The sequence below is a fragment of the Urocampus carinirostris genome, chromosome 18 (assembly GCF_059441175.1).
Source record: "Urocampus carinirostris isolate Australia breed hairy pipefish chromosome 18, RoL_Ucar_1.0, whole genome shotgun sequence".
NCBI lineage: Eukaryota > Metazoa > Chordata > Actinopteri > Syngnathiformes > Syngnathidae > Urocampus > Urocampus carinirostris.
In genome coordinates this window covers 13175708-13203486 of record NC_142366.1, presented here as the reverse complement: position 1 = coordinate 13203486, position 27779 = coordinate 13175708, and the positions used below count along the sequence as shown (strand labels likewise).

General features: G+C 38.5%; 1 protein-coding gene across 2 annotated transcripts in view; it reads left to right on the top strand.

Moving 5' to 3' along the window:
• Window positions 1-27779, top strand: part of oxsr1b (oxidative stress responsive kinase 1b) — a 57729-nt gene that overhangs the window by 17587 nt on the left and 12363 nt on the right. For both annotated transcript variants that reach the window (XM_088322641.1, XM_088322640.1), the window contains exons 2-10: window positions 3257-3369; window positions 11090-11198; window positions 16192-16333; window positions 20075-20130; window positions 21579-21688; window positions 22594-22695; window positions 22769-22902; window positions 23008-23056; window positions 27429-27494. In XM_088322641.1, coding sequence (XP_088178767.1) covers window positions 3257-3369; window positions 11090-11198; window positions 16192-16333; window positions 20075-20130; window positions 21579-21688; window positions 22594-22695; window positions 22769-22902; window positions 23008-23056; window positions 27429-27494 — 881 coding nt within the window. The remainder of the gene's footprint in view (window positions 1-3256; window positions 3370-11089; window positions 11199-16191; window positions 16334-20074; window positions 20131-21578; window positions 21689-22593; window positions 22696-22768; window positions 22903-23007; window positions 23057-27428; window positions 27495-27779) is intronic.

The following is a 27779-nucleotide window of genomic DNA, read 5'->3' as shown; positions in this document are numbered from 1 at the left end:
TGCTTACCGAGTGCATTAGAGGTTCAGTGTCTTGCCCAAGGACACTTTGACATTTGTCTTCAAATTTTATCAAATAAATCAAATGCTATACTATGTATTTTAATTTTTGTATTTTATATTTGAAAGTACTTTTAGTTATGCAAAGTTAAATTAGTCTGAAAATAAAACGCCTAGGAAATCAATTGTGACCACTAGAGAGCAGTGCACATTATTTGACACACTGTAAATTTCAAAGAAGAAAACAACTATTTTTGTAATTATAAAATTAATTCCGGTACATATTCAAATTTTGTGAAAGGAAACAAGTGTTATTTTTTAAATTCAGCTCTTCATGATATTATTAATGTAATTTAAAAGCTAAGTAGTTAAATCTTTTTTTAGAAATAACGCTGATTTTTTTTTTTTTTTTTTTTTTTTGGTATCCAGCAACCTAAGTAAAAAAGTTAAACATTTAGATGAAATATTTTTACTAATTGAAGCATACACAAAGAAATCTTTCTTTAGGGAAGTCCATCTTGTGTTTTTAGCATCAATGATAAAAATGTTAACTCTAAACATACAGAAAAAGGTTGAAATATACTAGCCTGTGTGTGTTTGCCTCAGTCTTGGTAAACCCTGGGAGTGTGTCACACTTTTATTTGTGCTGGTTTGAACCATGTTTTTCTGTCTTGCCGTTGCAACGATTACGAGAAAGTGTTTGAACTCGGCTTGGTCAGCAATCATTACTGCTGATGTCTTTACTTTTGTCATTGTCTTACCCTCCGGCCAAGATCAACATTGATTCTCAATTTATTCCCACAGAAAATGTATTGAATCTGTTCGACAAAGTAAGAAGTAGAAAGTAGATACAGCACCTTGAAAACCAATTGGCTCCCCAACAACATTTTGATATATTACCATCATCCAGGCTTCAAAGTTATATATTTTCTAAGAATCAACAACATTTTGGACACAATCGTGGAAAAACAAAAAAATTATTTGTGTTATTGTTCTGTCTTTATAGGTTTTCATCTTAAAACAGAAATATTCGCCCATACTACATTACAAAACAGCCGAGGTTCCTTAAGGTTTGATAGTGCACAGCATTTTTAGATATTTCCACAAATGCTCTCTAGCATATAGCAGTGTTTTTCAACCTTTTTTGAGCCACTAACCAAAAATGTTATAAAATGACACTGAACATTGTTTAATTACAATATAATTTATAATACCCCCAGTTTTTACAGCACAGACACTTGACAATGACATAATATTAGCAGAAAATGATTCATAAATGTTTGATAAAATTTTAAATTTTAAAAAGTGACATTGGATAATTTCTCACGGCACACCTGACGATCTCTTATGGCACACTAGTGTGCCTTGGCACAGTGGTTTGAAAATCACTGGCTTAATAGTATTGAGGTCTGGACTTTGGCTTGGCCATTCTAACACCCTTATATATTTAGTTTTAATTTATTCATTACATTCTAGATTTTGCTTTATGTTTAGGGTCGTTGTCCTGTTAGAAGGTGAACATGAGCCCCATTTTCAGGTCTCTTGCAGACTCCAACTAATGTTCTGCCAGAACTGGCCTGAGTTTCGCTCCATCCACCTTAACATCAACCCTTACGATCTTCCCAGTCCTTGCTGAAGAAAAGACACCCCAGAGCATGATGCTACCACTACCATGTTTGACAGTGGGGATGGTGGTTTCAGGGTGATGTGCAGTGTTACTCTTACTCCAAAGAAAACGTCCGACAAGTTAAATTTTGGTCTCATCTGACCAGAGCACCTTGTTCCATATTATTTTTGTCTACCATGTGGCTTCTTGCAAATGCTAAACAAGCCTTTTTATGGTATTCTTTCAGAAAGGGCTTTCTTCTTCCACAAAGGGCAGATTTATGCAGAATATGACTAATAGTTGTCTTGCTGACAGATTGTCCCACCTCAGCTGTGTATGCCTGCAAGTCATCCAATGTGACTATGGGCTTCTTGCTAGCTTCTCCGGTTAGTTTTTTCCTTGTTTTGGCCGAAAGGTTAGAGGGACAGAAAGGTCTTGGTAGGTTTGAAGTGGTTTTATGCTCTCTCCATATTGATATTTTGGCTTGCAAAGTGCTCCAAGAGATGTGGAAATTTTCCAAAGTAGTATTGAGATACAAGAAGATTTTGCAACATTTACACAAGTTGCCTGGTAGGTTTTTTTGGTCTTCATAATGCTGTGTGTGCTCCAGCTTTTCTTTCAAAGACCACTGAGCCCATTACAGAGCAGGTGCATTTAAACTGAAACTCTGTTATTCATTTAGGTCAACATTGGGTCATACAGAAAACATCAGGATACTTCTGGAGTCAGTTTGCTGAGCTGGGAGAACATAGGGGCGATATTTTTGTAATACCTACTCCACGTTGTAAATATAATTATTGAAATAATTTGCTTCACAATTGTGCCTCACACTTTTTTGATTCCTCAAATATTTTCTTTTTTTTTTTTCAGCTTGAAGCTTGAATCCTGAAATGTGGCAATATGACAAAGTTCTTGGGGCCCAACACGTTTCTTAGCACTGCATTTGCTTCTAAATTTAGTTTAATATCACTGGAATTTTCAAACATTTTTTGCTCTGTGGCATCCAGGAAATGACAGGGGAAATTCCGATTCTTTTAGATTATCACGTCCCGTTCGCTAAAAAATGCAAGCAGAAAAATCTACATACTGGTTTTCCTTCTTCACAACGAAACTTAGGGAGCAGATTTCGCCTCCTCCTCGAGTTTCCAATCTTCAGAGGCTCAGTGAAAAGTGCAAACAATGGGCGCTTTGTTAATATTTGGGCATAGCAAAGGAGAGGGCCAAGGGTTAGGAAAAGCTTAGTGGAGGGTGGACGGGCCCGCCTTCTCATTCTTCTGCACGTAAAAGCTTCTTGGGGATGGAAAAATTGATCTCAGCGTTGCCGGCAAGGCTTGACCTTGTTCCGAATTTTAAAAGACTGTGGCGCTTTTTAAAAGTACATTGTGTAATATTTGAACACTAGATGGCACTGTGTTGCATTTATGTGAGCAAATTCAGCACAGGAACTCAAAAATAATAATCGCATACTAATCGTGGTCAATCTGTGTTTTTATTTCTGATTATATATTCCGATATTGTGATTTTTTTTTTTAAATTATCTGGCAGCCCTGCTGAAAGATCTTCTGTGTGGCCACAGCGGCTTGTTCATTAAATAATTGTCCTGTCACATGATATTTCTTATGAGTTTTTTAACACATTTTTTTTCCTGGGTAGGGAGCGGGGCCACGGCTGTGGTGCAAGCCGCCTACTGCACGCCGAGGAAGGAGAAGGTGGCCATCAAACGCATCAACCTGGAGAAGTGCCAGACCAACATGGACGAACTCTTGGTGAGCATTACCATCGCTAAATTCCGGACTAAAGCACACCTGATTACAAGCCGCACTGCATTTTAAGCCGCAGGCATAAGAGGTCACCCAGCATCCACACTGAAGAAGAAATCCGCTTCCTCTTCCTAGTTTGTGTGTAAACATTCTATACTGAATCTCCAGCCCGCTAAGAACTTTGACATTTTTATTGTTTAATATCTCGTGCATCCATTCAATATGGTTTCTGGAAAGAAGATGCGAGCTGTCTCATTTGAAATGAAGTGGAATATGTAAGCTTGATGCTGTTGAGAATATGGTTGTATTTTTCGGCCACTTTTTAAGAGGAAAGTCGCCTAACTCTTAAAGCTCATCTTCCAAAAGTAAGTTGGACTTAACTTTATTTATCTTTTAAAGAGCATACTATTTTATGAAATGATTATTTTTTGGTACAAAACAATACAGGTTACTTATACAAGCCTTAAACATACTTATATAAACCTTAAACATACAAAATATAGCGCTAAAGCGACTTACGAACAAATTCAACTTACGAACGATCGTTTGTAAGTAGGACAGCGTCTGTACTCTAATCAAGTTTAATTTTGTAACCTGGTGGTAAACCAAATTTTGTCAGTTTGGATTAAATGGCAGGAATAGATGTGGGGAGGTTGGCAACATATCACAACAAGTCATCTGCATATAATGATACTTTGTTCTAAATTGTACCAAATTATTCCTCTGAGTTTGTGAGAGCAGTGAAATTGTAAGGGGTTCAATAGCCAGAGAGAACAGCAGCGAGCTCACTGGGCAACCTTGGCATGTTGACCGCTGCAAGGAGAATTGGTTTGAATAGGTAACGTACTAATTCAAGCTTGAGGGCCCGACCATAGCTTCTGGATCCATGGAGTAAATTTCGTTCCAAATCCAGAAATAATACCTCCTCTCCACTCGGTCTAAGGCTTTCTCAGCATCCAGCAAAATCACTGCCTCGGTGGTGGCAGTATGCTGTGGTTTATATAATATATTGAAAATAAGCGCCATAGGTTAGAAAAAGAATGCCTACCTCTGAGAAATCCTGTCTGGTCAGGTAAGATTACTGAGGAAGGAATAGATTCAAGCCGTGTTGCCAGAAATTTTGCCAACATTTTGTAGTATGCGCCCAATAGGCTAAATGGGTGATATGACACACACTCTAGAGTGTCTTTATCTTTCTTTAAAATAAGAAAAGCAGAAGTAAATGGAAGGAGACCAAGGGGAAGTCCGCGATTGACGTGGATGGATGGAAAGAGGTCTAAATATAATGGAAGCTAGAGCTCTTGTAGGTGATAGGAAGGAGTGGAGAGGTGTTGTGAAAGGATAGTGGGATTGTGGACGTGTTTTAATGGATGGGCAAGGCACCTGTATGATACGGCAGGAGTAAACCAGTGAAAGCTGTCGGGCCCTGCTGTTAAACAGAAGAGTGTGTTGTGTCACCCTGACCCGAGTGACATGGCCGCTTTCTTGTGTCCCGTTTCATCTGGAAGGACGAAAGCATGACCAAATTAGGTGCCGAGGTGCCTAACTTGTTTGGGTATTTGGGCATCTGGGTTGGCCATGGTCCAAAAAATGTTGTGCGTTTTTTTTTTGCTGTTTTTTTCCCTTTTTTATTTTCTTTGTTTTTGTGTATGTTTGTCTTGCTGTTGGTCACCCCTCTTGAGGGATATGCCCAAGGTGGATAGATAGATAGAAAATAAGACGAAAAACAAAAATGAATGAATTAATGTTTACAGACATTGCCACAATATACAGATGAAACTGACACAAAAGGTATATGATGGTATAAAACTGAGTGTTTGTTGTTATGAAAACAGAAAACACATTTCGCACTGTCCACATCAACTAAAATGGTTTGCTTTTTCAGTTTTTCCTGTCATCTTCATATTGTTATTCCTCATAAATGTGTGTGTATATGTATATATATTACACACAAACATGTTGAAAATATTAAAAAGGCAGATCTACAGTTAGGCCCGAAAATGTTTGGACAGTGACACAAGTTTTGTTATTTTAGCTGTTCACATTGATATGGGCTTAAAGTGCACAATATCAACTGCATTTTGAGGCTTTCCACAACAAAATCGGAATCAGGGTTTAGGCATTATAGCCCTTTACACTCTTCATATCACTTTTACAAGGGTCCAAAGGAACTCTTAATGGAGGAGAAGCAGGATACCATGGAAACTCAGTGGAAGTGTTTAAATCTAGTCTTAAAACATACATATGTTCAAAAGCTTATGAATGATGTTGACCTCGGGAAGCTGTCAACCGGTCATTCTGTTATTATCTATATTGTATGTTGATGATGTTTGTGTATCGTCTGTACAGCCCTTTAAGACTTCTCGTGATTAGGGGCTATACAAATAAACATGACAAATAATGGCTTGGGTTAGTGAGTGTGGGAGGTAACCCTTGATAAAAGACCTGTTAAACATATTAATAAGCATGTTATATATTTTAGGGGAAAGTTAATTTTTATAATATATAGTTAAGTAGCTTTTAGGTTCTGGATTTGTGTACTATCTATGGAGCAACTGAGCTTGCTCTGTCCACTCCACGCATCGGCCCGGTATTGCAGTACCTCCGGGAACGGTGTATTTGCACTGATCGCTGCATGGCTCTGTGGCTAGGACCTTGACTCGGCCTCTTGGCTGAGAGCTAGTGTCTCGGCCCTTTGGCTTTGTAGCGTATTATGATTTGACCGATAACGGATAATTGATAAAGAATATAGAACAATACTCTGACTAACAGTAATCGCATTAGGTGTTGGTGATGTAGCATATACTGTATATTGTCCAGTATCCCAATACAGCATGTTCATACAGACAATATTCTCTCTTGTTTCTTTTCATAAGAGACAAACAAAATGATCCCATCCCTAATAAAAGCTTTGAATGCTTCCCAAAGAAGAGATGCATTGATCAATGGGGTCCCATTTGTATTTGAAAAAAGGTCAACCTGATTGGAAAGTAAACTCAAAAAATTTTCCTCACTCGATAGTTAGTCATTCAACCTCCAGGGTGGCCTAATGGTCGCATAATGTGATATAACGGTAGGGTTATTGGGACTATTAGTGATTGTGTAAAGGAGCCTGTCATCTATTTAGAAAAAATATATTCGTGTATATGGGTGGTAGATGGAGGAGAAGAAAGAAAATGCCAGACCAGATGGATTGAAAAATCTCCAGAGGTCGTATAAGTCAAGTCACATTTATTTGTGACGCCCTTAATAACAAAATGTCGCTAAGGACTGGATGGGTTACAATAATACCATCCCCTGATCTTGGAATATATAGATAATTAATTCATCCATGTTTTTATTATCTTAGCTGCAGAGGATATGACTGTGGGTTTCTTAGAGGACCTATCTAACACAACGTCAAGCCGACAGTTTGAATCACAGCCACCAATTAGAAAATGTGATGCTACATCTGGGTTCATGGAAAAAGATGACCTGAGGAAATCTTTATTGTCTGGGGTTGGGGCATAAATGTTGAGATGCAGGACCTTCATATTGAAAGCCTACTACTGACCCTTACATGTCTCCCATTGTGGTCGGCGATTATAATGTGACACGTTAAGTTGACAAATTTTGGTCTGCATGAAAAAGTGGAGTGAAAGACCTGACTTTCCTACCTGGTACTAGCAGTGCATGTGATATACCTTGAGAAGTTTCTTGCAGAAAGGCGATGTGCGCGTTTACCTGGTGGAGATGATGGAGCACTTTTCTGCACTTAACCGTATTACTCATCCTGTGTAGTTCCAGTTGAGGAAGTTAAGGTTGTTTTCTCGCCTGAAGCAGGCTGCACCCTGATCGATTGTATTAAGACAGGACAGAACAAATGAGGTACAAGCACTCGTGTGGGGGAACCAATCCACGGGTTTCATTACATTTAAAACAAAGACCTATAGAGTGACGAGGTACAAAATAACTGCTAACATCATCATCAGACGGGCAAGGCAAACGCCCTTCCCAGCGACACCCTTGTGCTGAAGCACCATTAAAAATTGGGTGCAACAGAGCTAAGAACAGGAGAGATAGTCGCACGTCCGTTGGTGTTGCTTAAAAACGGGCAGCAGCGTCAGCATGTATATTAATTTTTTTATGTTATAGTAGCAAAACTCTGTCTCTTCTCTGTGAATTGTGCCGGCTTCTGAAATTTAGTCAGTACAGTATATTGGGTTTTGATTTAAGAATGTTTTTGAATGATTGAGATTGACAGCTGCGAACAGAGTCCGCAAACGAGTGTCTTAATTGCGGCGTAATGAGTTAGTTTCTTTACTAGACAGTTCCCCGCTGATTCTGTCAAAACTGAGATCTTACTCCATAAAGACAGTGGGAATCTTGTTCATTCATTCAAGCGCGTCTCTAAACAGATGACAAGCCAATTGGCTACCGTATGGAGTCAGTTAGTCCCACCGTTTACCTGCGCTTCTTGAATTTCTTCACTTTGACATTCAGAGCACTTGGCAGAAATCACATCGCATCATCAAATGCTGTGTGCCCTCATGATGCTTTGTTTTGATTAAACAAGAATGAGAGTTAAAAGAATAAATCGCATCGTGAGCCACGATGTTGGTGCCGATTTTTCTTTGTATTTAAGTCATGATATTAAAAAAATGATCATATATGCTATCATGCTACATGACAATAAAAGAAAGTGTCAAATTGAAGTAGTAGTGACATTTAAACTATTCCTTAGCTTAGACCTTTATTCCTGTCACCGGCAGGGAATGAGTCGAAATCCACCGGTAAGAATTTGAATCCACCTCAGGTCGTAAAACTGTGACGTCGCTTGCGTCTCAAAGGCGCTCGGGAGTGCTGAGTCAGCAGAAGATGCCGGGCGCTGAGAAATCTGCGAGCAATGCATTTTCTCGATACCCTGGGGCCCGGGGGTTTTCTAGTGATCGGTTGCTCTCCTAATGATGTGCTGCAGAAGCTTCGACATTCTTGGTAGGAAAAAAAAACAAAACAAAGAGATTGAAGGGCTTTCTGTTCAGTTGAACTTTTTTTTTTCTTTTCGTAAAATAGATAACATTTACACATACTTGGTTACAATCAACCAATCCGTTTTGGGATTTTTAATAAAATCATTAACTGGTGATTACATTCAGGCATGACCTCACTGTCTCCTTTTCAAGGACACACACACACACAGTTTTTTTATTGGCAACATAAAAGCTTCTCTTTGCAGTTTCACGTATGACGCATTTCGGTGACCTGACGTCATTTCTAATCCATTTTCATAATTGCTTCGTCATGAGCGTTACCTTGAAAATAAGAACAATCAGGCATGAAAATGGGTCAGGCTTAAAAAAGAGAAGGGTGTGGGGGAAATACCATATTTATTTTGCGAATTCCAAATTTTGACGAACGCTGTTGAATACATGCAGCCATGTGTTGATATCTTTCGGGGTGACTGAATTACTTCCCACGGTGCGTTTCTTCAAAATCAGTTAAGAATCAGAATCTCCTCAAATTATTTATTGAAAACTATTAACAGGATACCAACAAAATTTTGCAATGTATTTATTTCATGTCATTCAAAGTCCGATTCATCGTTAGGTACACCAAAGACTTATTTCCCTTGTTGTGCTTTTTTGCGTTTGTTTTGTATCTCGCAGAACAACTTTGTTTTTTCCATTCCTAACAAACATCTCTGGTTCTGCGAGTAAAGATAGTGTGATATGACTCTGAGCCAGTACTTTTATCAATCATGGTCATACAATATGAAAAATTGAATGAACTTAAATGATTGTTGGTAATGGCTAGGGTTGTAACTTGTAACACTTTGTATGGCAAGCGATTGCGCTACCAAGGATATGAATATGACCTCGTTCATATTTTTTGTTGAACTTGGTCAAAAAATACTAAAAGCTGATTAAACTTGAATATTTTTAGTAGAAATGGCTAGGGTTTGATCCCATCACCCTGTATTTGCCAGGGCAACTCTATCAGGTGAGCTACTGAGGAAGCATTTTGTATCGATCTAGTTTATACTGTTATCATTCGTGGTCAAACAACACTGAAAACTGAATTAATGTTTTCAATTGTCATGGCTTGAGTTTCATTCCAATGCCCCTATGTGTGGCAGGTGAGTACTAAGTGAGCTACAGCCGATACAGCTCTTACTGAGCTATCTTATACTCGTATAAGCCATGCAATGCAGAAATATGATTGAGCGTAATTCATTTTATTTGAAATTGGCTGAGGTCTGCTCACATGACTCTTTGTATGCCGGAAAGTGCTCTACTGGGTGAGCTACTGGGAATATAAAGTAACTGAGCTAAATAATACCTGAATCTATTCTGATCATACATAATTGAAAATTTAGTTTTAGTTGGAAAGATCTAGGATTTGATTTCATTGCCTTTTGTATGGAAGGCCAAGTGTTTTAGTAGGTGAGCTCCTGGGGCTATGAAATACCTTGTTCATATTTCTGTTGAACATGATCATCCAATAAAAACTGAATACACTTGAATAGTTTCAGTTGGCATGTGTGGGGTTGGGCCGCGATCTATCAAGTGGCAAAAGTGAGCTAGTTCTTACTTGTATCAACCGTGATCATACAAAACTAAAAGCTGGACTTAGAGTTGTAGTTGTCATGGCTTAGGTACGAATCCATGATCCTTTTGTACTGCATGCAAGTGCTCTACCAGTTGAGCTAATGAAGATTTTTGTAAGGTGCAAATTTGACGGTAGTTACTTACCGTAAATTCCGGACTATAAGTCGCTACTTTTTCCCCAAATGTTCAGCCCTGCGGCTTATTCAGTGAAGCGGCCGATTTATGTAATTTTTCTAACGGCCACCAGCGGCACTCGAGTACGAAAGGTAAAATTTAGACCGGTGGAATTGTGCGCCGAGGTAGACTGCATCCTCTTAGTTTATGTTCGAATTGTCCGTATGACAGAGGACAGAGGTTCGTTCCGATTATGAGGAAGACGCCCTTGATGGCGACAGTTATGAGGAGAAAGATGAGGACGGTTTACCGTGAATTTCGCAATTGCGGTACGGCTTTTTTTTAACAGCTACGCTTTGTGCGTTGCGAGCGTGTTAGGAGTAGCGTGGTGGTACCTTTCACAGTCACGGTTTGGGATGAAAGTTATATTATTATTATTAAAGCTTTGAAAACTCTCTCGGTGTACCGTCTTTCTTTGTAAATATGTGTAACCATGTATGATATGTATTTGCAACTGTATTTTTTTGTAATGTATTTATTTTAGAGACTTATTGTGATTAGTTTTCAACGAGCGAATCAAAAAGAAGGGGCGGAGCAAACGCGGGCTGACGGGAAGTGGGGTAAAGCTGAGTTAAATCTCTTTGTTGTTGCAGCGGACAATAGTGGATATATATTTTTCCCACCCTTAACTTTGGAAATATACATTTTTTTCCTTGGATTACTTTCAACTGACCTGGACTTTAAAGGTTTGCATTAAATTCTAACTACCGGTATCATTTTCCGTTAATGTTGCCGATTGAGGTGGATGGATTGTGTACTATATTTGCAGTTACAATCGTGGCACCTAAGGTCAGGTTTGGGATAAACTGTGTTGCATGTTTAAATGTTGGCGCATGCGGCTTGTATACAGGTGCGGCTTGTGTAAGGACAAAATCAATAATACCCTCAAAATGTGGTGCGTGCGGCTTATAATCAGGTGCACTCTATAGTCCGGATTTTATGGTATATATTTTTTTGCTTTTCAGAAAGAGATCCAAGCCATGAGCCAATGCCATCACCCCAATATCGTGTCTTACTACACGTCCTTCGTAGTGAAGGACGAGTTGTGGCTGGTCATGAAGCTTCTAAGCGGAGGTGAGTATCAGAACGTGATGTCATTGGAACTCACTTAAAGCCAAAAACCTTCTTTAGACTCTTACTGCTTGAACTCCCTTCGCACGGGAGCTAATGATAGGGCGGCAGTAATAACAGTCTCGGCAGTAGGGCTGCTATTACGGCGCTGAGGAAGAGCGGCAGCTGCGGCGGCCGACATTGTTCTTCAGGCTTCGGGAATGTAGAACGTGGTTTGGCTCTTTCAAATCACGGGGGAGGGACCCCATGAAAATGGCGGTCCAGGCTTTGTGGATCCGTTTTCATGTCGACAGCCCCTTACAGCTGTTAGACAAGAGGGATGCTTGGAAGTTTTTTGCAACAAATGGTTCACACAAAAACCATTCTTACCTCAAATCACAAATCATCTGCTCATTTTAAGCATATTTTGTTTCATTCTATTTCCACTTTTTGTGAATAGAATTCCAAAATGATCATGTAAATGATTTGCTGACTAAATGTTGCTATTTTTATTTATTTTTAGTAGAAGTACAAAACTATTTTTCAAAAGGATTGGTTAGTAAAATGATGCGAATTTTAAGTATTGTTTTTCTTAAATCACATTATTTTTTAAAGTGGAATTAGAAAAATAAGCATTAACATATGTTAATTAAATGATGATAATTTCAAGTATTATTATTGTTTATTTTACTTTTTTCATTTAAATTGGAAAAAAATCCTTAAAGTGATTAGTTAATTACATGTTGCTAATTGATTTGTACTATTCTTCTTATTTCAAATATAATTTGACCTTTTCTGTAAATTAAAATACATTCTTCAAATTAGTTGTGATTTAAATGTTGCTAATTAAAGTATTTTTCTTATCATATCTTTGACTTTTTTTGTAAGATTAGCAAAACAGTCCTTTATATGTATTTTATTTCGATTCAACTAGTTCCAACATATATTTTTTCAGATTGTATTCGATTTTTAACTTGTTTTATCACTATTTTATGATAGTTTCCCTTTTGCTCGAATTAAAAAATGAATCCGTTTATATTTGGTTGATTAAATGTTTCTTATTTGAAGTCTACTTTAGCCTCATTACGACTTTATTTTATAACTTTTAAAAATGGAATTTGAAAAATTATCCTCAAAGGATTTGTTATCTAAATGTTTTTAATTTTCAGTTTGCTTTTCCCATTTACCTATGTTTTACTAGTATGATTAGAAAATAACCTATGAAATATTAAAATTAAATAACCGATAAACTAATCTATTAGTAGTCATTTTAGCTGATTTTGATTTTTTTTTTCCTATTATATTTCAACAACATTTTTTTGATTGTCTAAGTAAACCTGAAAATAATTATGTTTATGTACTGTTTGATTTTAAATGTTTTTCTTATTTTTAAAGATTTTTCTGGTGAAATAAAAATAAATATGAATTTATTTTAGTAAAAAAAAGATATTTTAAGTATTTTTTTAATCTATTTATTTTTCCCGCCAAAAATTTAAAAAAATAGTTTTTTTGTATTACTATATTTACAATTTTATTTTTAACTTTTTTTTTTTTAAATAAAACACTGTCTTAATTTAAATACTATTCTTGTTTTAATATATTTATAACAAATGTTTCTGGTAAAAATAAAACATTTTGCCTGGGGATATACTTGCCCAAGACACTCAACAGGAAATGGTGTCCCAATGACCCTAGCGGTTAAGGCAGGGGTCGGGAACCTTTTTGACTCAAAGAGCCATAAAAGCAAAAAATATTAATTTTATTTTGGGAAAGAGCCACACCATATATTATGAGACAAATTTACAAAATTGCTAAACCCGCACCCCAGACAAAAGCTCAGTCTTCAGCACATTTATTTTTGATGATTTGATAAAAAATATGAAAAGAGAATAATGCCAGAGCCCCTGTCCCAAAATCAACAAACATACCACTTTAAACTTGTCTCTTTCTTGCAATTACTCAAGATCGGTTAAACTCCTTTTGACCCTTTTTTTTCATACATATTGGTTTCAAAACCAGTTGCAAGCAGTTATTGTGTAAAAACGTCACAACATTCTGCAAATAGGGAGCCTGGTGAGCTCACTTTTGGCGCAGATGGCGTAGGGCGAGAGATGGGAGGGAGTGCTTGCGCTTTTTGCATGGCTCCACCCATCCCTCCCACTCACCCAATCAAAAGACTAAGTTCTCTTCCGGTGTTTTGGCGTATTAACAGTGTGTTCTGTGGATTCATCATAAGGTATCTGAACACTGAACACAGATTATATAGTGAACTTTTATATAAAGGATTCTTTAGCGTTGTACAGCCAAAACGAGTTTTTCCCCCCTTTTTTGTGTGACACCTTGACTGTAAATTGTAGTGAAAAACGTGCCCTATATATACTGCGAAGTATCATCGGCTACTTAGCTTTGGATTGGATTTGCGTGTACCTGAATAGGATGAATAACTCAGGTTTCGAACAAAATAGAGATATTTTGCATGCAATCAAATTTGTCTCTGAGCCATAGACATTCATAGAAAGAGCCATATATGGCTCGCGAGCCATAGGTTCCCGACCCCTGGGTTAAGGGATCCATCCAACCAATCTGCCATATGAGACAATTGTCCTTATTTTAACTAGACATTAAACATATTTAAATAAGAACTCATGATAAGGTGATGATTTGTTTTTGAAAAATGAGGTTGAAATATTGTAAAATGAGTTAAAGTATTGCAAGCTGGGATTAACTTAAAAGTATTTTATTTGAAAAATCCGGTAAAAATGTAATACACATATTTTTTTTTAAATTCTAATGTTTTATATATAAATAATATCAAGTAGCAAATTACTTATTCATTTTAGTTATTGTTTTTGAAAAGAAATTTGTAATAACATTAAAAAAAATGAGCAAATGAAATGATCTGCATTTATATAGCGCTTTTCAAGTCAATAACTTCCCAAAGCTCTTTACAATGTGCTCCACATTTCCCAAGAGCGGCCTTGCAGCCATGTAAGGCGCTAACCTGCTTATTGGGGGTTCAGTGTCTTACCCAAGGACACTTCGACATGTAACACGGACGAGCCGGGATCAAGGGAACTGGGATCCCTTGATCCCAAGACGAGCGCTCTACCTCCTGAGCTACAGCAATTTTTTGTAGTCTGTATTCAAAATAGAAAATAAGATGTTGCTATGTGTGAACTTCAATTCAATTCATTCGGTTCTTGTAGGGAAATTAATTTTCACTGACTGTACCTGGAGGGTACGGTCGGTTCTGTCGCAGCAGAGCGTGCGCCAAACTTGACACTGAAATTCCAGTTAAGGTCAGAGGTGGCAATCACGAGTGAAAATAGGATTCGATACCTCAAAGCAGCGTAACAGATACGGTGGAGTGGCAATTCCCTGTTGGGATATCGGGGAAATTCCTTTCGGAGAAAGCTACTTGATTGAAATCCCGTCGGAGTCGTCCGGTCCCAGAGCCGCCAGGACGAAATACGAGTCGGGCCGAGTGCAGGAATGTTTCCTGGAAAACAAACATAGAGCCTCAAGGTGGTCACTCACTTAAATCGGTATTTTGGATTTTTTCTTTAACCAAAAGTCATAAATTATAAAATCTTTCAACATGCTGCAATAAAACACAATGCAATGCTTTATTAGCAAATCCAGGCAATAAGAAACCTGCCTGTGTGCTTGTCGACAAGTTGGCACAGCGTCTGATCAGAAAAACAGACCATCCAAAATAATAGACCGATATAGCACTTGTTTTCAAATTGTAAGCTTTTATTTTGAAGGTACAAACTTTGACAGAATTTGTTTTGAATGAAGTGGGTATAAAATACTGATTGTGAGCTCATTTTTGATGTTTGGTTCGCTTTTAACCGTTTTTCACGGTTCGATTCCTTAACCACCAAGGTCATTGGGGCACCACTTCCAATAGCGTGTCTTGGGCCAGTACAGCCTGGTGGCGCCCATCCTTCTCCAGGCCGGGATTTTGGGGAAGGGCTTTCCATGTTTACCAAAAGCCTCCTGATTTGACTCAGCTAAACCAGGTTCATCATCCAGCTGTTGTTGTTTTTCGTATTATTTGCTCTTCAGAGATGCAAAATGGGTTCTGATTGACCTACTGCTAAATTAATATATGAGGTTGAATAATGTGGATTTTTTTGGTGAACTATATTTAGCTATCTTTAGGAAAATATTTTTCTAATTGCTTACACTGACTAAACTTGTGCAAAAAATAAACAAACATGGTAAAATAAGAAAAATATTACCTTAAATGACCAAGATGATCTGCTCAGGGAACATTTTTTGTGCGCATTGTAAATATTTTTTAATTCAACTATTTTTAGATAAATCCTTTTCTTACACAGGCCAAAAATCTGGTTTACTAAATTATTCTAATTGTAATTAATTTGTGAAGGTTTTGTAATCCGTCAGTAAAAAAAAAGGACAAAATGGATTTCAATAATAAGCAAAAATACAAACTATTATTCAAAATGCATTGTTCAATACTCATAGGCAGAGAAATGAGCATTTATTGTACATAACGGGAGCTGACATAATTGTCGGTCATCTTGCTGTTACGGGTAACCAAAAGTCTCCAAAAGGCTTTGCAAAAAAACCTGAGAAGTAAAACTGTGTTTGGTAACTTTGAGTCTCCGTAGTTAGCATTCTTCTTTGCACTTGTTTTCAGTTGCACTACACCATCAGCAACATTTTGCCATCAAATAATACACACTGTCCGTTCAAAGGTAAAATATTGCTTGGCATTGGAACAGCACACCGCATTTGTTTTTCTGGTGGCAGTCACAAAAATAATATTGTCATTGCACAAAAATACACAACTAAATTGAGGCTTGTTCCTTTCTAACACAACGTGTAAAATTATTAATACATAATAATGGATAAAATGGAGTCTGGTGCAAAGTACAGCATGCAAAAAAAAAGAAAATGGCACGCAAGTTCTGCCCCCCCAAAACTGTAAAACAATTGACAAAAAAAAATGTGTTTTTGATCTATTTTTTGTGTTTTTTGGGGTCAGGCTCAGTTCTGGACGTGATTAAGCACATCATCGCCCGAGGAGAACACAAATCGGGCGTCCTGGATCAGGCTAGCATTGCCACCATCTTGAAAGATGTTCTAGAGGGCCTCGAGTATCTCCACAAAAACGGACAGATTCACAGGTAAACAAAACGTTAAAAAAGGGAAAAAGAACAATGCTATATTACAAGGGACAAAAATGCATTATATCAATGAAAACATTTTGTAACAAAATTATTCGGTCGAACCTGAAGAAAATAGGAGCTAAACCCTTTCTTAAAAAATGTTTAAAGCTTTAATTGAAACCCTACCCACTGTTCAAATATTTGTAAATCCTTATTTCGAGACCCTAATAGTAGTGGAAATCCCTAATTTGATATCAAGATTTCAGTTCAAAACCCCAACCCCAGTTTCAAACCCTTGTTGTGAATCTATTTTAATAATGTCCTTAATTTGGAACCGAACATTTTTGCAGAACCCTAATTTAACAGTTTGAAACCCTACCTTTGGTTTACAACCCAAAATGGAAACTTAATTTTGAAACCATAACCTCAGTCTGAAATGTTAAATGGAAACGTAAACTGGTCTTTAAACTGTAATTTTAAACTTTAAATACTTTTACTCTAGTTTGGAACCATACTTAAAAAAATAAAAATATAAATAAATAAAACTGTTGTTTGAAACCCTTTGTAGTTGCCCGAAATCCTTAATTTTAGACATTAACGGTTGTTTAAACTTTTTATTTAATACCCCAACTTCCGTTTGAAAACCTTCCCTAAGGTTATGACCCAATTTTTAAACTTATTTTTCAAAACCATCACCCTAGTTCGAATCTCTAATTGGAAACTTCAATTGACATTGAAACCCGTCATTTCAAACCCCATTTTAGAATCCTATTTAAAGCTTTAAACATTTTAAAAAATGGTTTAACTCGAGGTTAATGCATAAATTATTGAGTTAAAGCTTTAACTTTGGCAGCGCTGACAATGTTCTAAGCATTGTTACGTATTTTGAAACCTTACACCCCAAACCTGTTAAATAGTAAAATACGAGAAGTACTGTTATATCTTGATCTCCAAATACTTTTTATGAGAAGAAAGTCTAAATAAAAATAATAAATGACACAATAAGAAAAAAAACACTTTTCAAAAATATTTAAGAGTGTAAATTATTGCTTAAAACTAACATTAAAAACAATATTGATCAGAACCTGATGAGAACAAAGTAGTGGTTATACATTTGCAATGACAGATGGATGAAAGTATGATAATCATTAAATTAATGCAAATTAAAAATGTCTGCATTTTCTACACTATAAAGCCATATTATAAGGCGCACCCCCCAAAAAGTAGTAATTTCTGATATATATTTCATAAATAAGGCGGACTGGATTACAAGGTTTATGCAGATCTAGGGTTGCATAAAAATTATATGCATTCAAATTAATGTATTTCATAGATATGACATCTGCTTTCACAATGAAAATCAATATGAGCAGCAAACGATTAACTTGTGAACCACAAGAGGGCACTTGAAGACGACTGTACCTGTATATGTTTCTCAAAGGCAGAACAGGTACTGTATGCAGTATGATTTAAATGTAACTATGTATTTCTCATTTTATCCACCTTTTCCCCCAGTATAAGGTGCACCAGATTGCTCGGTGAACTTTAAAATATGTGGCCAAATTGGGCTTTTTGGGTGCGCCTTATATTCTGAAAAATACAGTATTATGAGTTTATAGGAAAAACTGCCAATTTAATTATCTTGATGTAGAGTACAATGATAATCATTTGTAGCATTATGACTTTAACAGAAAAAAATACCATGAAGTGACAAAAGAGGATTACATTTTTAAAGAGACACTGTGTAAAAATCACCACTATCGGTTCTTGTAGCTTAGAATGGAGTTGCCTAAATGGTGCCACTTTGCGAAACATGAGTTGCTAGAGAAGAAAACGGCGAACAAAAAATGGCTGTCGCAAAAACACGCCGTGGCTCATAACGACGTCATCCACACATTATTTTGTCTGTTGTGTAAATAAACGTCCATATGCATCATGTCCATAGGAAGCAAGTGTGGCGTTTAACCCCGCCTCCCTAATTCCCCACATGCAAAAGGTCATTGATGCCATGGCGATGACATTGTAAATGGGTACTTTCGAGCACTTTATAGCTTCTGGCCACTTCGTTGTGATAAATGTGAGGCTGGGAAAAAAAACCTTCCTTAATGTCGCGCAGATAAAATAAATATTGAACTGTCGCACTTCTTCATGAATATGCATGAGGTGGCACGGCAATGGCAAACTGGTATGCCGCCCTCAAGCTCCCGTTTCCCACTTTGCTGCAAGTATAATAGAACTGGCTGTGAGATGACAAGCCGGGGCCGCTAGCGTGTGAATGACAAGTTCACGTTCTTTGAGCTTCTCTTGTCGTGCGCTAGTGTCAACGCTGGTGCCGAAGAGCCGCCAGCGATGGCAGCAAGGCTCTAATTGCTCGGGGCCAAGACCGGACCTTATGACTCACTCTCATGTGTTCCGGATTAAGCGGGGGTGGGAATGCCGAGCTTGTCTTAGTGACTTACATCGCAAAAAAAAAAAAAAAATGTTTTGAGGTGTCTGCGTGTTATCATGGTCAGTGATTCCTCTTGGTACAAGCTTAATTTGTTCGAGGATTGTGCTTGTAGCCCGAATTGCATTTTCCTCAGCCGCCAGGCTGTACTTCCCCAAGACACACCACAGGAAATGGTACCTCAACGACATTTCAAATTGTGTTACGCGTGATAATAATTTCGGTACAGGAAACAAACAAAAATACTTGTTTTTCGTTTGACCGATCTCGTGTTGCAGGAGAAGTGATGAATATCGCATACATATCAACGTTTACCTCTATCCTGTATTTTATCCTAAAAATGTCAAATCGCGTACACCAAATTACAATTTTTGTATGGGTAATTAAAAAAAAAAAACTTTTTTGTTGGACCAATTTTGTCCTTCCCATTTCAGCTCTACCTAGATCATCTACTTGTAGCAAATGCGACGTAATTGTCGATTGCAAATATTGTCGCAGTAGTTTGCATGGTCTGTCCTGCTGTGAGTAAATAGGTGCCGCGTTGTGCCTGTAAGGTTTTTTATGGCTTAATAAAGGAGGATTTGCAATAAGGGAAGCAATGAGAAGGTATGAGATTGAGAGACCTTTGATGATAAGCAAGCACTTACTGCGTACTTAAAACTAGTTATTGTAACTTTAAATGAACTAATTTTATTTATTTTGCCTGTAGTAGTTGCCTGCATGCATGAACTGGGACAAGCTGATGATAGTGGTGAGCAGTCGCTAGCAATAGCCTATGGAAATGCTCTGAGCTGGATTTTCCATATGTGGAGCGAGATATTTTTTCCCAAATAAAACTCGTATATCGAAATTGTTGTATTTAAAGGCGCTTGTATAAAGAGGTACCACTATATTTAGTTAGCAACAGATTGGCACTGGGGTTTGAACCTGCCTAAAGGGACAGTGTGTGTTATTTTACAGCCAGATGTTGCTGTATTATCATGTAACCAGAAGCGAGTGCTAAAAGCACAAGGAAGAATTTAGGTAGTGTGTGTAACTTGGCCACCGAGAGACGTCATAAAACGTACTCGAAAGTGAAAAATAATATGACAGCTAGTAAGCATCTCAACTCCACTACACCCATGTGGAGACAGGGAATATTGAAACATCTGCACCCAGCCACCTTTTGTAACTTGACATTCCCCATGAGGGGAAAAGAGTGTTTCCATCTGCCCTGAAAGAGGCAACGACGTACCTGGCGCATTGTGCACGTCTGAATCCCCTTATCGGTCATTTAGTAAGGCGTCGAGTGTTAAAAGTGACTGTTTCCACAGAGATCTCAAAGCTGGAAACATTCTGCTGGGGGACGACGGCTCTGTGCAAATTGCAGGTAAAGGCAATCACTATTTTGGGGGGACGGGGAGTTGAACAATTCTGGTTCGCACAGGCCAGTACATATTGTGAGGGGTGGATGCCCCAACCCCATGCTTAAAATCCTTATTTGAAACCATAACCCCATTCTAAATTCCTACCATGACAGCCTTATTTGTGTTTGAACCTCTAAAAGTGAAACACTTTTATGTTACTGTGTACCTGACTTGTTAACCTGACTGCCCATTTTGCACATCTGGTTAGCTACTCTTCTTGCACTATCGGCACTATGGTAAAATACTATACGTAGCCAAATTACAATACAACTTTATTTATATCTGTACATTCAAGGAAACTGTGGGGGTCAGATGCATCGACATTTCGTTCTGTATACACGTGTACTAGAATGACAATAAAGTAGATCTGAATCTGAACTTACCTTGTTCAAAATCCTACTTTAAAATCCTTCACTTTTGAAATCCTTCATTTTCATTAAAATTTTTGACCCCAAGATAAAAAAAAAAAAACTCACCCAAAAAAAAAAACACAGCTGATACTCTGACTTCAGTTCAAACCGCTAATTCTAGTTTGAGATCCTGAAGTCCTTACTTTTATTTTACACTCTTAATCTTTTAACCCACCATTTTGGGAAAACTTTCATCTAATACCCCAAACTTAGTTTAAAACCCTACCATTAGTTTATCACCTGTGAAACTTACTTTTAAAACCATCACCCTAATCTGAATTACTAATTGCTAATGATATTATTTATTATGGTAAACATTTAAAGCAATCAATCTGTTTTAACCTGAGAAAGTAATCATTATCGAGTCTCATCTCATCTCTTTAGCTACTGCGCTTATCCTCAGTAGGGTCGCGGGGGTGCTGGAGCCCATCCCAGCAATCATCGGGCAGTGGGCGGGGGACACCCTGAACTGGTTGCCAGCCAATCGCAGGGCACACGGGGACAGACAACTCACTCACTCATTCACACCTAAGGACAATTTGGACCGGCCAATTCACCTGAAATGCATGTCTTTGGAATGTGGGAGGAAACCGGAGTGCCCGGAGGAAACCCACGCAAGCACGGGGAGAACATACAAACTCCCCACAGGAAGTCTGGAGCTGGATTTGAACCCACGCAGGAGATTCCCAAGACATGAACTGTGCCGCACATGCGCTAACCACTGCGCCGCCGTGCTGCCTCATTATTGAGTAAAACCTTTAAATCCGGCTGTGCTAAGAACATATGAGCACTGTTGCTAAATTTGAAACCTGAACCACATACCCCCACGACGCCCCCATTTGCTCTTTTTTTAACCAGGTAAATGGTAAAATACAATAAGTATTGTTAATATGGTTTCAAATGACCTTTGACAGCACTAACAATGGCATTAACTCATTTATATATTTTGATCATATTCTAAAACCCTATCCTAATTTTGAAACCCTAACATATTTCATCAGACTTTGGCGTAAGCGCCTTCCTCGCGACGGGCGGTGACATGACCCGTAACAAAGTGCGCAAAACGTTTGTGGGGACGCCGTGCTGGATGGCGCCGGAGGTTATGGAGCAGGTGGGTGTGGCATATTGTGGCGTTAAGTGTTCTTCACTGGTAGATTACACAGGAAGAGACAGACAGACTGACAGAGAGAAAACTGAAGGAAAGGGAAGGTGTTGGCTGGTTCCAAACCCTTACTTCTCTGAATAAAACATACAATGAGACAAAATACGTATAATTTTAGCTCATGAGGTGATGTAATCAGTTCAGGGCCTGATTCTCATCGGACTCATTTGTCCTATTTCATTACAAACAATTCAGTCACAGAGTTGTTGGCAAAAGGAAGTTTATCATATCAAGGGGGACACCATGTAAAACAAGGAATATAGAACAGACCAGAGTAACACAAACATGACAATGCAGCTGGTTTCCTCAGGCAAATACTTGATAAGGTTGAGTGGTTCACAAGGTGATAACTCTTTGAAGTAAGTAAATACTACTTAACGGTAAAGCTATTTTTAATGCATTATAAATTAACAATAATCCTATCAGAAGGGAGAAAGACTGAAAAGAGTGTAAGATAGGGAAGGAACTGGAAGGATAGAGAGAGAGACTGAGAAGGAAAGGGAAAAACAGTAAAATGAGAAATACTGAAGGGTAGGGTGAAAGACAGCAGGAAAAGGAGAGACAATGAAAGGGTGGGGAGACAGAGAGAGAAAGGGAAAAGAGACAAAAAGAGGAAGAGAACAAGAGAAAGCGAGACGAGATTGAGAGCGGGAGAGGAAAAAAGATGAAATAGAAACAGAGAGAATGAGAAAAAAGAAATACAACTTCTTGTATGTCTGCTTTTGGAGACGTTCATTGGACATATTTAAAACTGCGGCTCGTTTTTCTTTTGCACTTCTCTCGCGGGCTGGATTTAATTTGTTTGCGTGCCTGATCCGCCCCCGTGGGCCACATGTTTAACTCCCCTCCTCTAGGTCAAAGGCTACGATTTCAAAGCAGACATCTGGAGTTTCGGGATCACCGCTATCGAGTTAGCCACCGGGGCGGCGCCTTACCACAAATACCCGCCCATGAAGGTGAGGCCACGCCTCCGAGGTGTTGATTTTCTTTTTTGATTTGCCTGGCAACGAACTACCGCGGTGCGTTCAGGTGCTGATGCTGACCCTGCAGAACGAGCCGCCCTCCCTGGAGACGGGCGTCACAGACAAGGAGATGGTGAAGAAGTACGGCAAGTCCTTCAGGAAGATGATCTCCATGTGTCTGCAGAAGGATCCCGAGAAAAGGTGCTCGCCGCTTCATTTGTTTGCGTTTTCTGCTTTTACGGCTCCCTCGTAAAACGCGTTTACGAGCCGCCTCTGCATTTAATGATCCGCCTCCTAACTCGACAGGCCGACTTCGTCGGAGCTGCTGAAGAATAAGTTCTTCCAGAAGGCCAAGGTAAGCACAACACACCCCTAAGGCCACACTGCTAGGTTTTAAAGAAACTAGACGGCAATAACTGCTGACTAGAATACCTGATGTTGGGACCAGCAGAGGGCAGGCTTTGCCAAGAATTAGGCTATATAAATGTGCATTTATTCAAAGGGATAGTGTGTTATTTTGGACCACAGGAGACTCAAAGTTATTATTCACCCAGCCTTTCACATTGATTTTGTTTTTTGTCGTTCCCGTAGCAGCAAGATGGCTGAAAATGTCAACTCCCTCTTAGTGGGCCTCATGTTGTTTAAGATACACATTTTCTCAAAGCTTATAAGAGATAGGGCTACTACAACAAATTGATGAACTCAACTATTAGAAGCGTTAACTAATTCAACGCTAAGCCACGCCCACCATAGTCACAGTATCCATGTAGAGCAAATGCAGTGATAGAAATAACAGCAAGCGATTCTTAGCCATATTATTTTTTCCGGTTTATGCAAACTTCTCTCAAAAGTCAATAGAAAAGGGTCTCTATTATATGCAGAGTTCTATTCATGGCATCAAAGTGTCCTAAGACGCTAACCTTGTATGGGTGTTCCGAGTCTCTGGCGAGGCACCTATGGAAAATACACCACTCGTTTTATAAATGTGATATACTGGATTAAGAATTGCATATCATATTTATCTTATAATTAATTATTTTTACTTCAATTACAAAACGCCACCTTTGCCTGTATTTGTTTTTGTCATATACTAACAAGGGCACAGTGATATACTCAAAGTAAAGCAAACGCAGTAACTTGAAACTTTACACCAGTAACTGTAGTCCACATTGGTTACTGTGGGTATTTATCTAAATACTGCAACACACATACCATAAAGTTATCTATTCATAAACATTAAATACTGGGATCCACCGAGTACGCCAATCGCCAACTACGAAGTGACCGACGTCACATCAAAATCAATGGCCAGAAGCTCACTGTACCATATTCTCTCACTGGCAACTGATCAACCTTAGGGGCCGGTCACACAGCCGTTTGCGGCTGAATCACGGCCAGAAATTTCTGCCTGTGAGGCGGACGCTATTGGACGCTTTGAGGTCGCCATACAGACGAGATACAGCAGTGCTTAACACGCGGGTGGCCGCGCGAAAAAGTTTTGAGCTGCTCAAAACTTTGAGCACGCGTTAACCGCAGGCGGCACACGAGGTAATGACGCGGAAATGACGCAGAACGACGTGCTCTGGTCGCGGCCAGGGCGTGGTTAGACATGGGTAGGACGGGAAATTTCAGCGTGTAATCGTGGGTGGAGCATGGTAACAGCATGTTCTGCGCGTGTATCGCGGTGTTAATACGTGAAATTAGCATGTTACGCGTGTGACGGTTGCGTAGGATTCGGGCACAACACCGGCTCGGGAGCTTTTATACCCGTGGTCCACACGAGGAAATGACGCGATGAGGAAGCGGAACAGTCGCCGGCGTCTTTTTTGCGGCCATACCACCGATGAACAGCGGGTTGGCCAATTTTGCATCGCGGGCAACCACGGGCGAAAAAAAAATCGCAAAATTTTAGCCGTGATTCAGCCTCAAATGGCTGTGTGACCGGCCCCTAAGAGCAGCGTAAACTTCAATTTAATTAAACACTAACTGTAAAGCAAAAAACTTTTTTCCAGTTAACGTTGATCACGAGGCCGCTCGCATGCCTTTATCCATCTCAAACATTTCTGCAAATAAATTTATGGCTGAGGAAAAAGACAAACCTCACCCCTATCAAACGTTCTGGATACTTCTGATCTACATTACAAGTGCCCCAGACACATCGTCCAACCGTTTGATACAAAACACTTTACAAGCGCGTGCACTGCATCTGCGTGGTTGGTGATACAAAGATGTAAATCCTAAATCGTCAGCCACAGGCTGCCGCTGCCTCACGTTCTGATCGGCTGAACACGAGAGTTGTCTGTTGTATGAATGAGATCGTCGATTGGTTGTGTTGTGCTATGTATGAGCCACTTAGCATGTTGAATTAATACAAATATGAGTGCACACAATTGACCTATGGCTAAGCCCCGCCCCCTTTACTCACTCGGACATTCAACATTCTGTGAAGAGCGCAAATGTCACAGTAAGATATTTCTTGGAGTTAAGTACTGTACAAATAAACCTCACTTGCTACATGCACTGTGATTAGCTCAATTTGAGGACGGGCAATAGCCATAGGTCAATTCCGTTGCGACACTAAGAGTTGATGACAAAATTGGCATGAAACATTACAAAGATAACAATTTAAGGGAACGAAGCGCTGCAGAAATATAGAGAAAAAATAAAGTAAAAAGAAAAATGATATTGATGACTGCTTTAACGCTACTCAAGGCACAGATTCTTAAGTATTTCACCTATCATTTCATATTGGGAATGCTTCATATACAAAGATTAAACCCCCAAAACAAATGTTGCCAAATTTCAAAAAGGAGATTCAACCTTTTTGATATATTTTTGGTGGATAAGAAAATGTGCTACACATAAAATGAAATATATTGCTCTTTCTTTGTGTTTTTATGTATGACAAGGTGGCAAGAAAAGAGTATCTTACATAATTTCAGGTTTATAGCAAACATTTGTTTATATTTTTGATTAATGTTGAGTTACTGGACAAACACGTTATTTTATAGTATGAAACAATGAAAGGAAATCTTTTGTATTTTTTATATCTGTCCAAAAATTCAATATTTGAATAAAAAAAGGTGTAAATAAAAATAATGGTTTCAAAAAATCCGATTAATTTGGAAAAAATAATCAACTATAATTATGAAAATAATTCTTAGTTGCAACCGCGCTAATAGTATATTAAAAATGCACGTTCATATCATATTTTTTTCTTATTCAGATAGGTTGTTTTTTTTTATTAATTAAAAAGCTTTTTACCACTAGGAGGCACTAAATAATGCTATTCCTTTAAATACAGTAATCCCTCGGTTATCGCGGTTAATGGGGACGGAGACGACCCGTGAAAACTGAAAATCCGCGAAGTAGCGGTGCCCCTTCAAAAATGCTTAAAAAAAACGTATTCGGGTATACAGTACACCCACCGCCATTAAACCGAAGTGATCGCTGGCATGATGGCAAGGAGTTATTGGGTGATTTATCCAGAACTCTTCACACTGGAACTGAATGTACCAAAACATGACCCACAAGTGTAGCCATGTCTTACATAATCAATTTACACAGAATAGGACTGCGGCGAAACCATTCCGAACCATTCAGTATGATTGTATTAACCGCTCTCAACCACATGCAGCAATCGCAGCTTATTTCGCTTATTAACACTACCGGTTACATGAAAACAGTGAAAATGTGATATTTGATGAGTGTTTGTGAAGCGTTTTGGGAAACAACAGTTAAAAAAATGGTCTGTGTTCATTTTAATGAAAGTAAAAGAGCTACATTCTGACAATAACAACATACTTTAACTAGCGGCATCGAACGGCTTTTACAACAAATACACGAAACTACACACAATTAGCCGTGTTTAGGTAGTACAAACAACCGCTCGCTTTTGGTATAATAAAGTCAAACTTGAGATGAAATGTGACAGAAGAGAATATACTTACGTCGCGTCTGCGAGTTCCTCCATGATAAACAGCGCCACATAAGAAGGGGGTGAGGTGGGAGGAGTTGAAGGAGAGGGGGGGTGAGCGAAGCGGTAACTCACCATGACTAAGCATTGTGTCAGGGCCTCCCCCTCCCCTTCACAGTAAGAGTGTCCACACAGTGTCCTCAGTTGACATAAGCTCGCGCTTGCTCAAGTCAATAAATGCTTTTATTGAGAAGGTAAGGTATATTTTTTAGACCCGCGAAGCTCTGAACCCGCAAAAGTGGAACCGCGAACTAGCGAGGTTCCACTGTACACACAGATTGAAAAATTTGGATTCATTTTTCATAACATTACCCTCAAAGATGGAGAAGATATATTTATCTTGTTGCTACTGGTACCCAGAATGAATAATGAAAACATGGTGCTTAATGATCATTTGAGCTTCCTTAGTTTTTTTTGTTTTCCTTGTATTATCTCGTACTTTTTTTTCTCAGTTGAACTACACAACATAAGAAAAATACAGAAATACATTTTATTTTGAAGCGACGTTGAGGACACCCAAGGTAAATGGGATAAAATAGTTATGTTGGTGACCATGTGAAGCAGTCATGGATTGGGTGTGTTTTGAGTATGGATTGGAAGATGGTCAGGATGGCAGAGAATTCCTGAGGTCATGTGGTCATATATTACACCGTCCCTTAAAAACATTTCTCATATACTTTTAAATGTATTTGAAGACTGCTGTGATAACTATCTATAAACGCCATAAAAAAAGGTTTCCCTGTACTGACAGACTCACGACTACCTCCTGGACAAACTCATTGAGAGGACGCCCACAATTTCGGAAAGGTCCAAAAGAGTAAGTCATCGTTCTTGTTTTTCTTTTAACATTTCATCCTTTTTTTTTATAACTCAAGGAATCAGATTAGTTTAACACAATGACTTTTACTTTAAAAGTGGTATATTTGTTGATTTGGGACACAGGTTCTGACAATATTCCTATTTCAAAAGTTTTATCAAATTTTCTAACATCAAACAGTAAAATAAAATGTGCGGAATAATTAGATTTTGAGTGGAGAGCGAGTTTGGCGGTTTTGAGGTTCACGACCCCTGGGCTACACACTAACGGTTAGCTGAAAGTAAG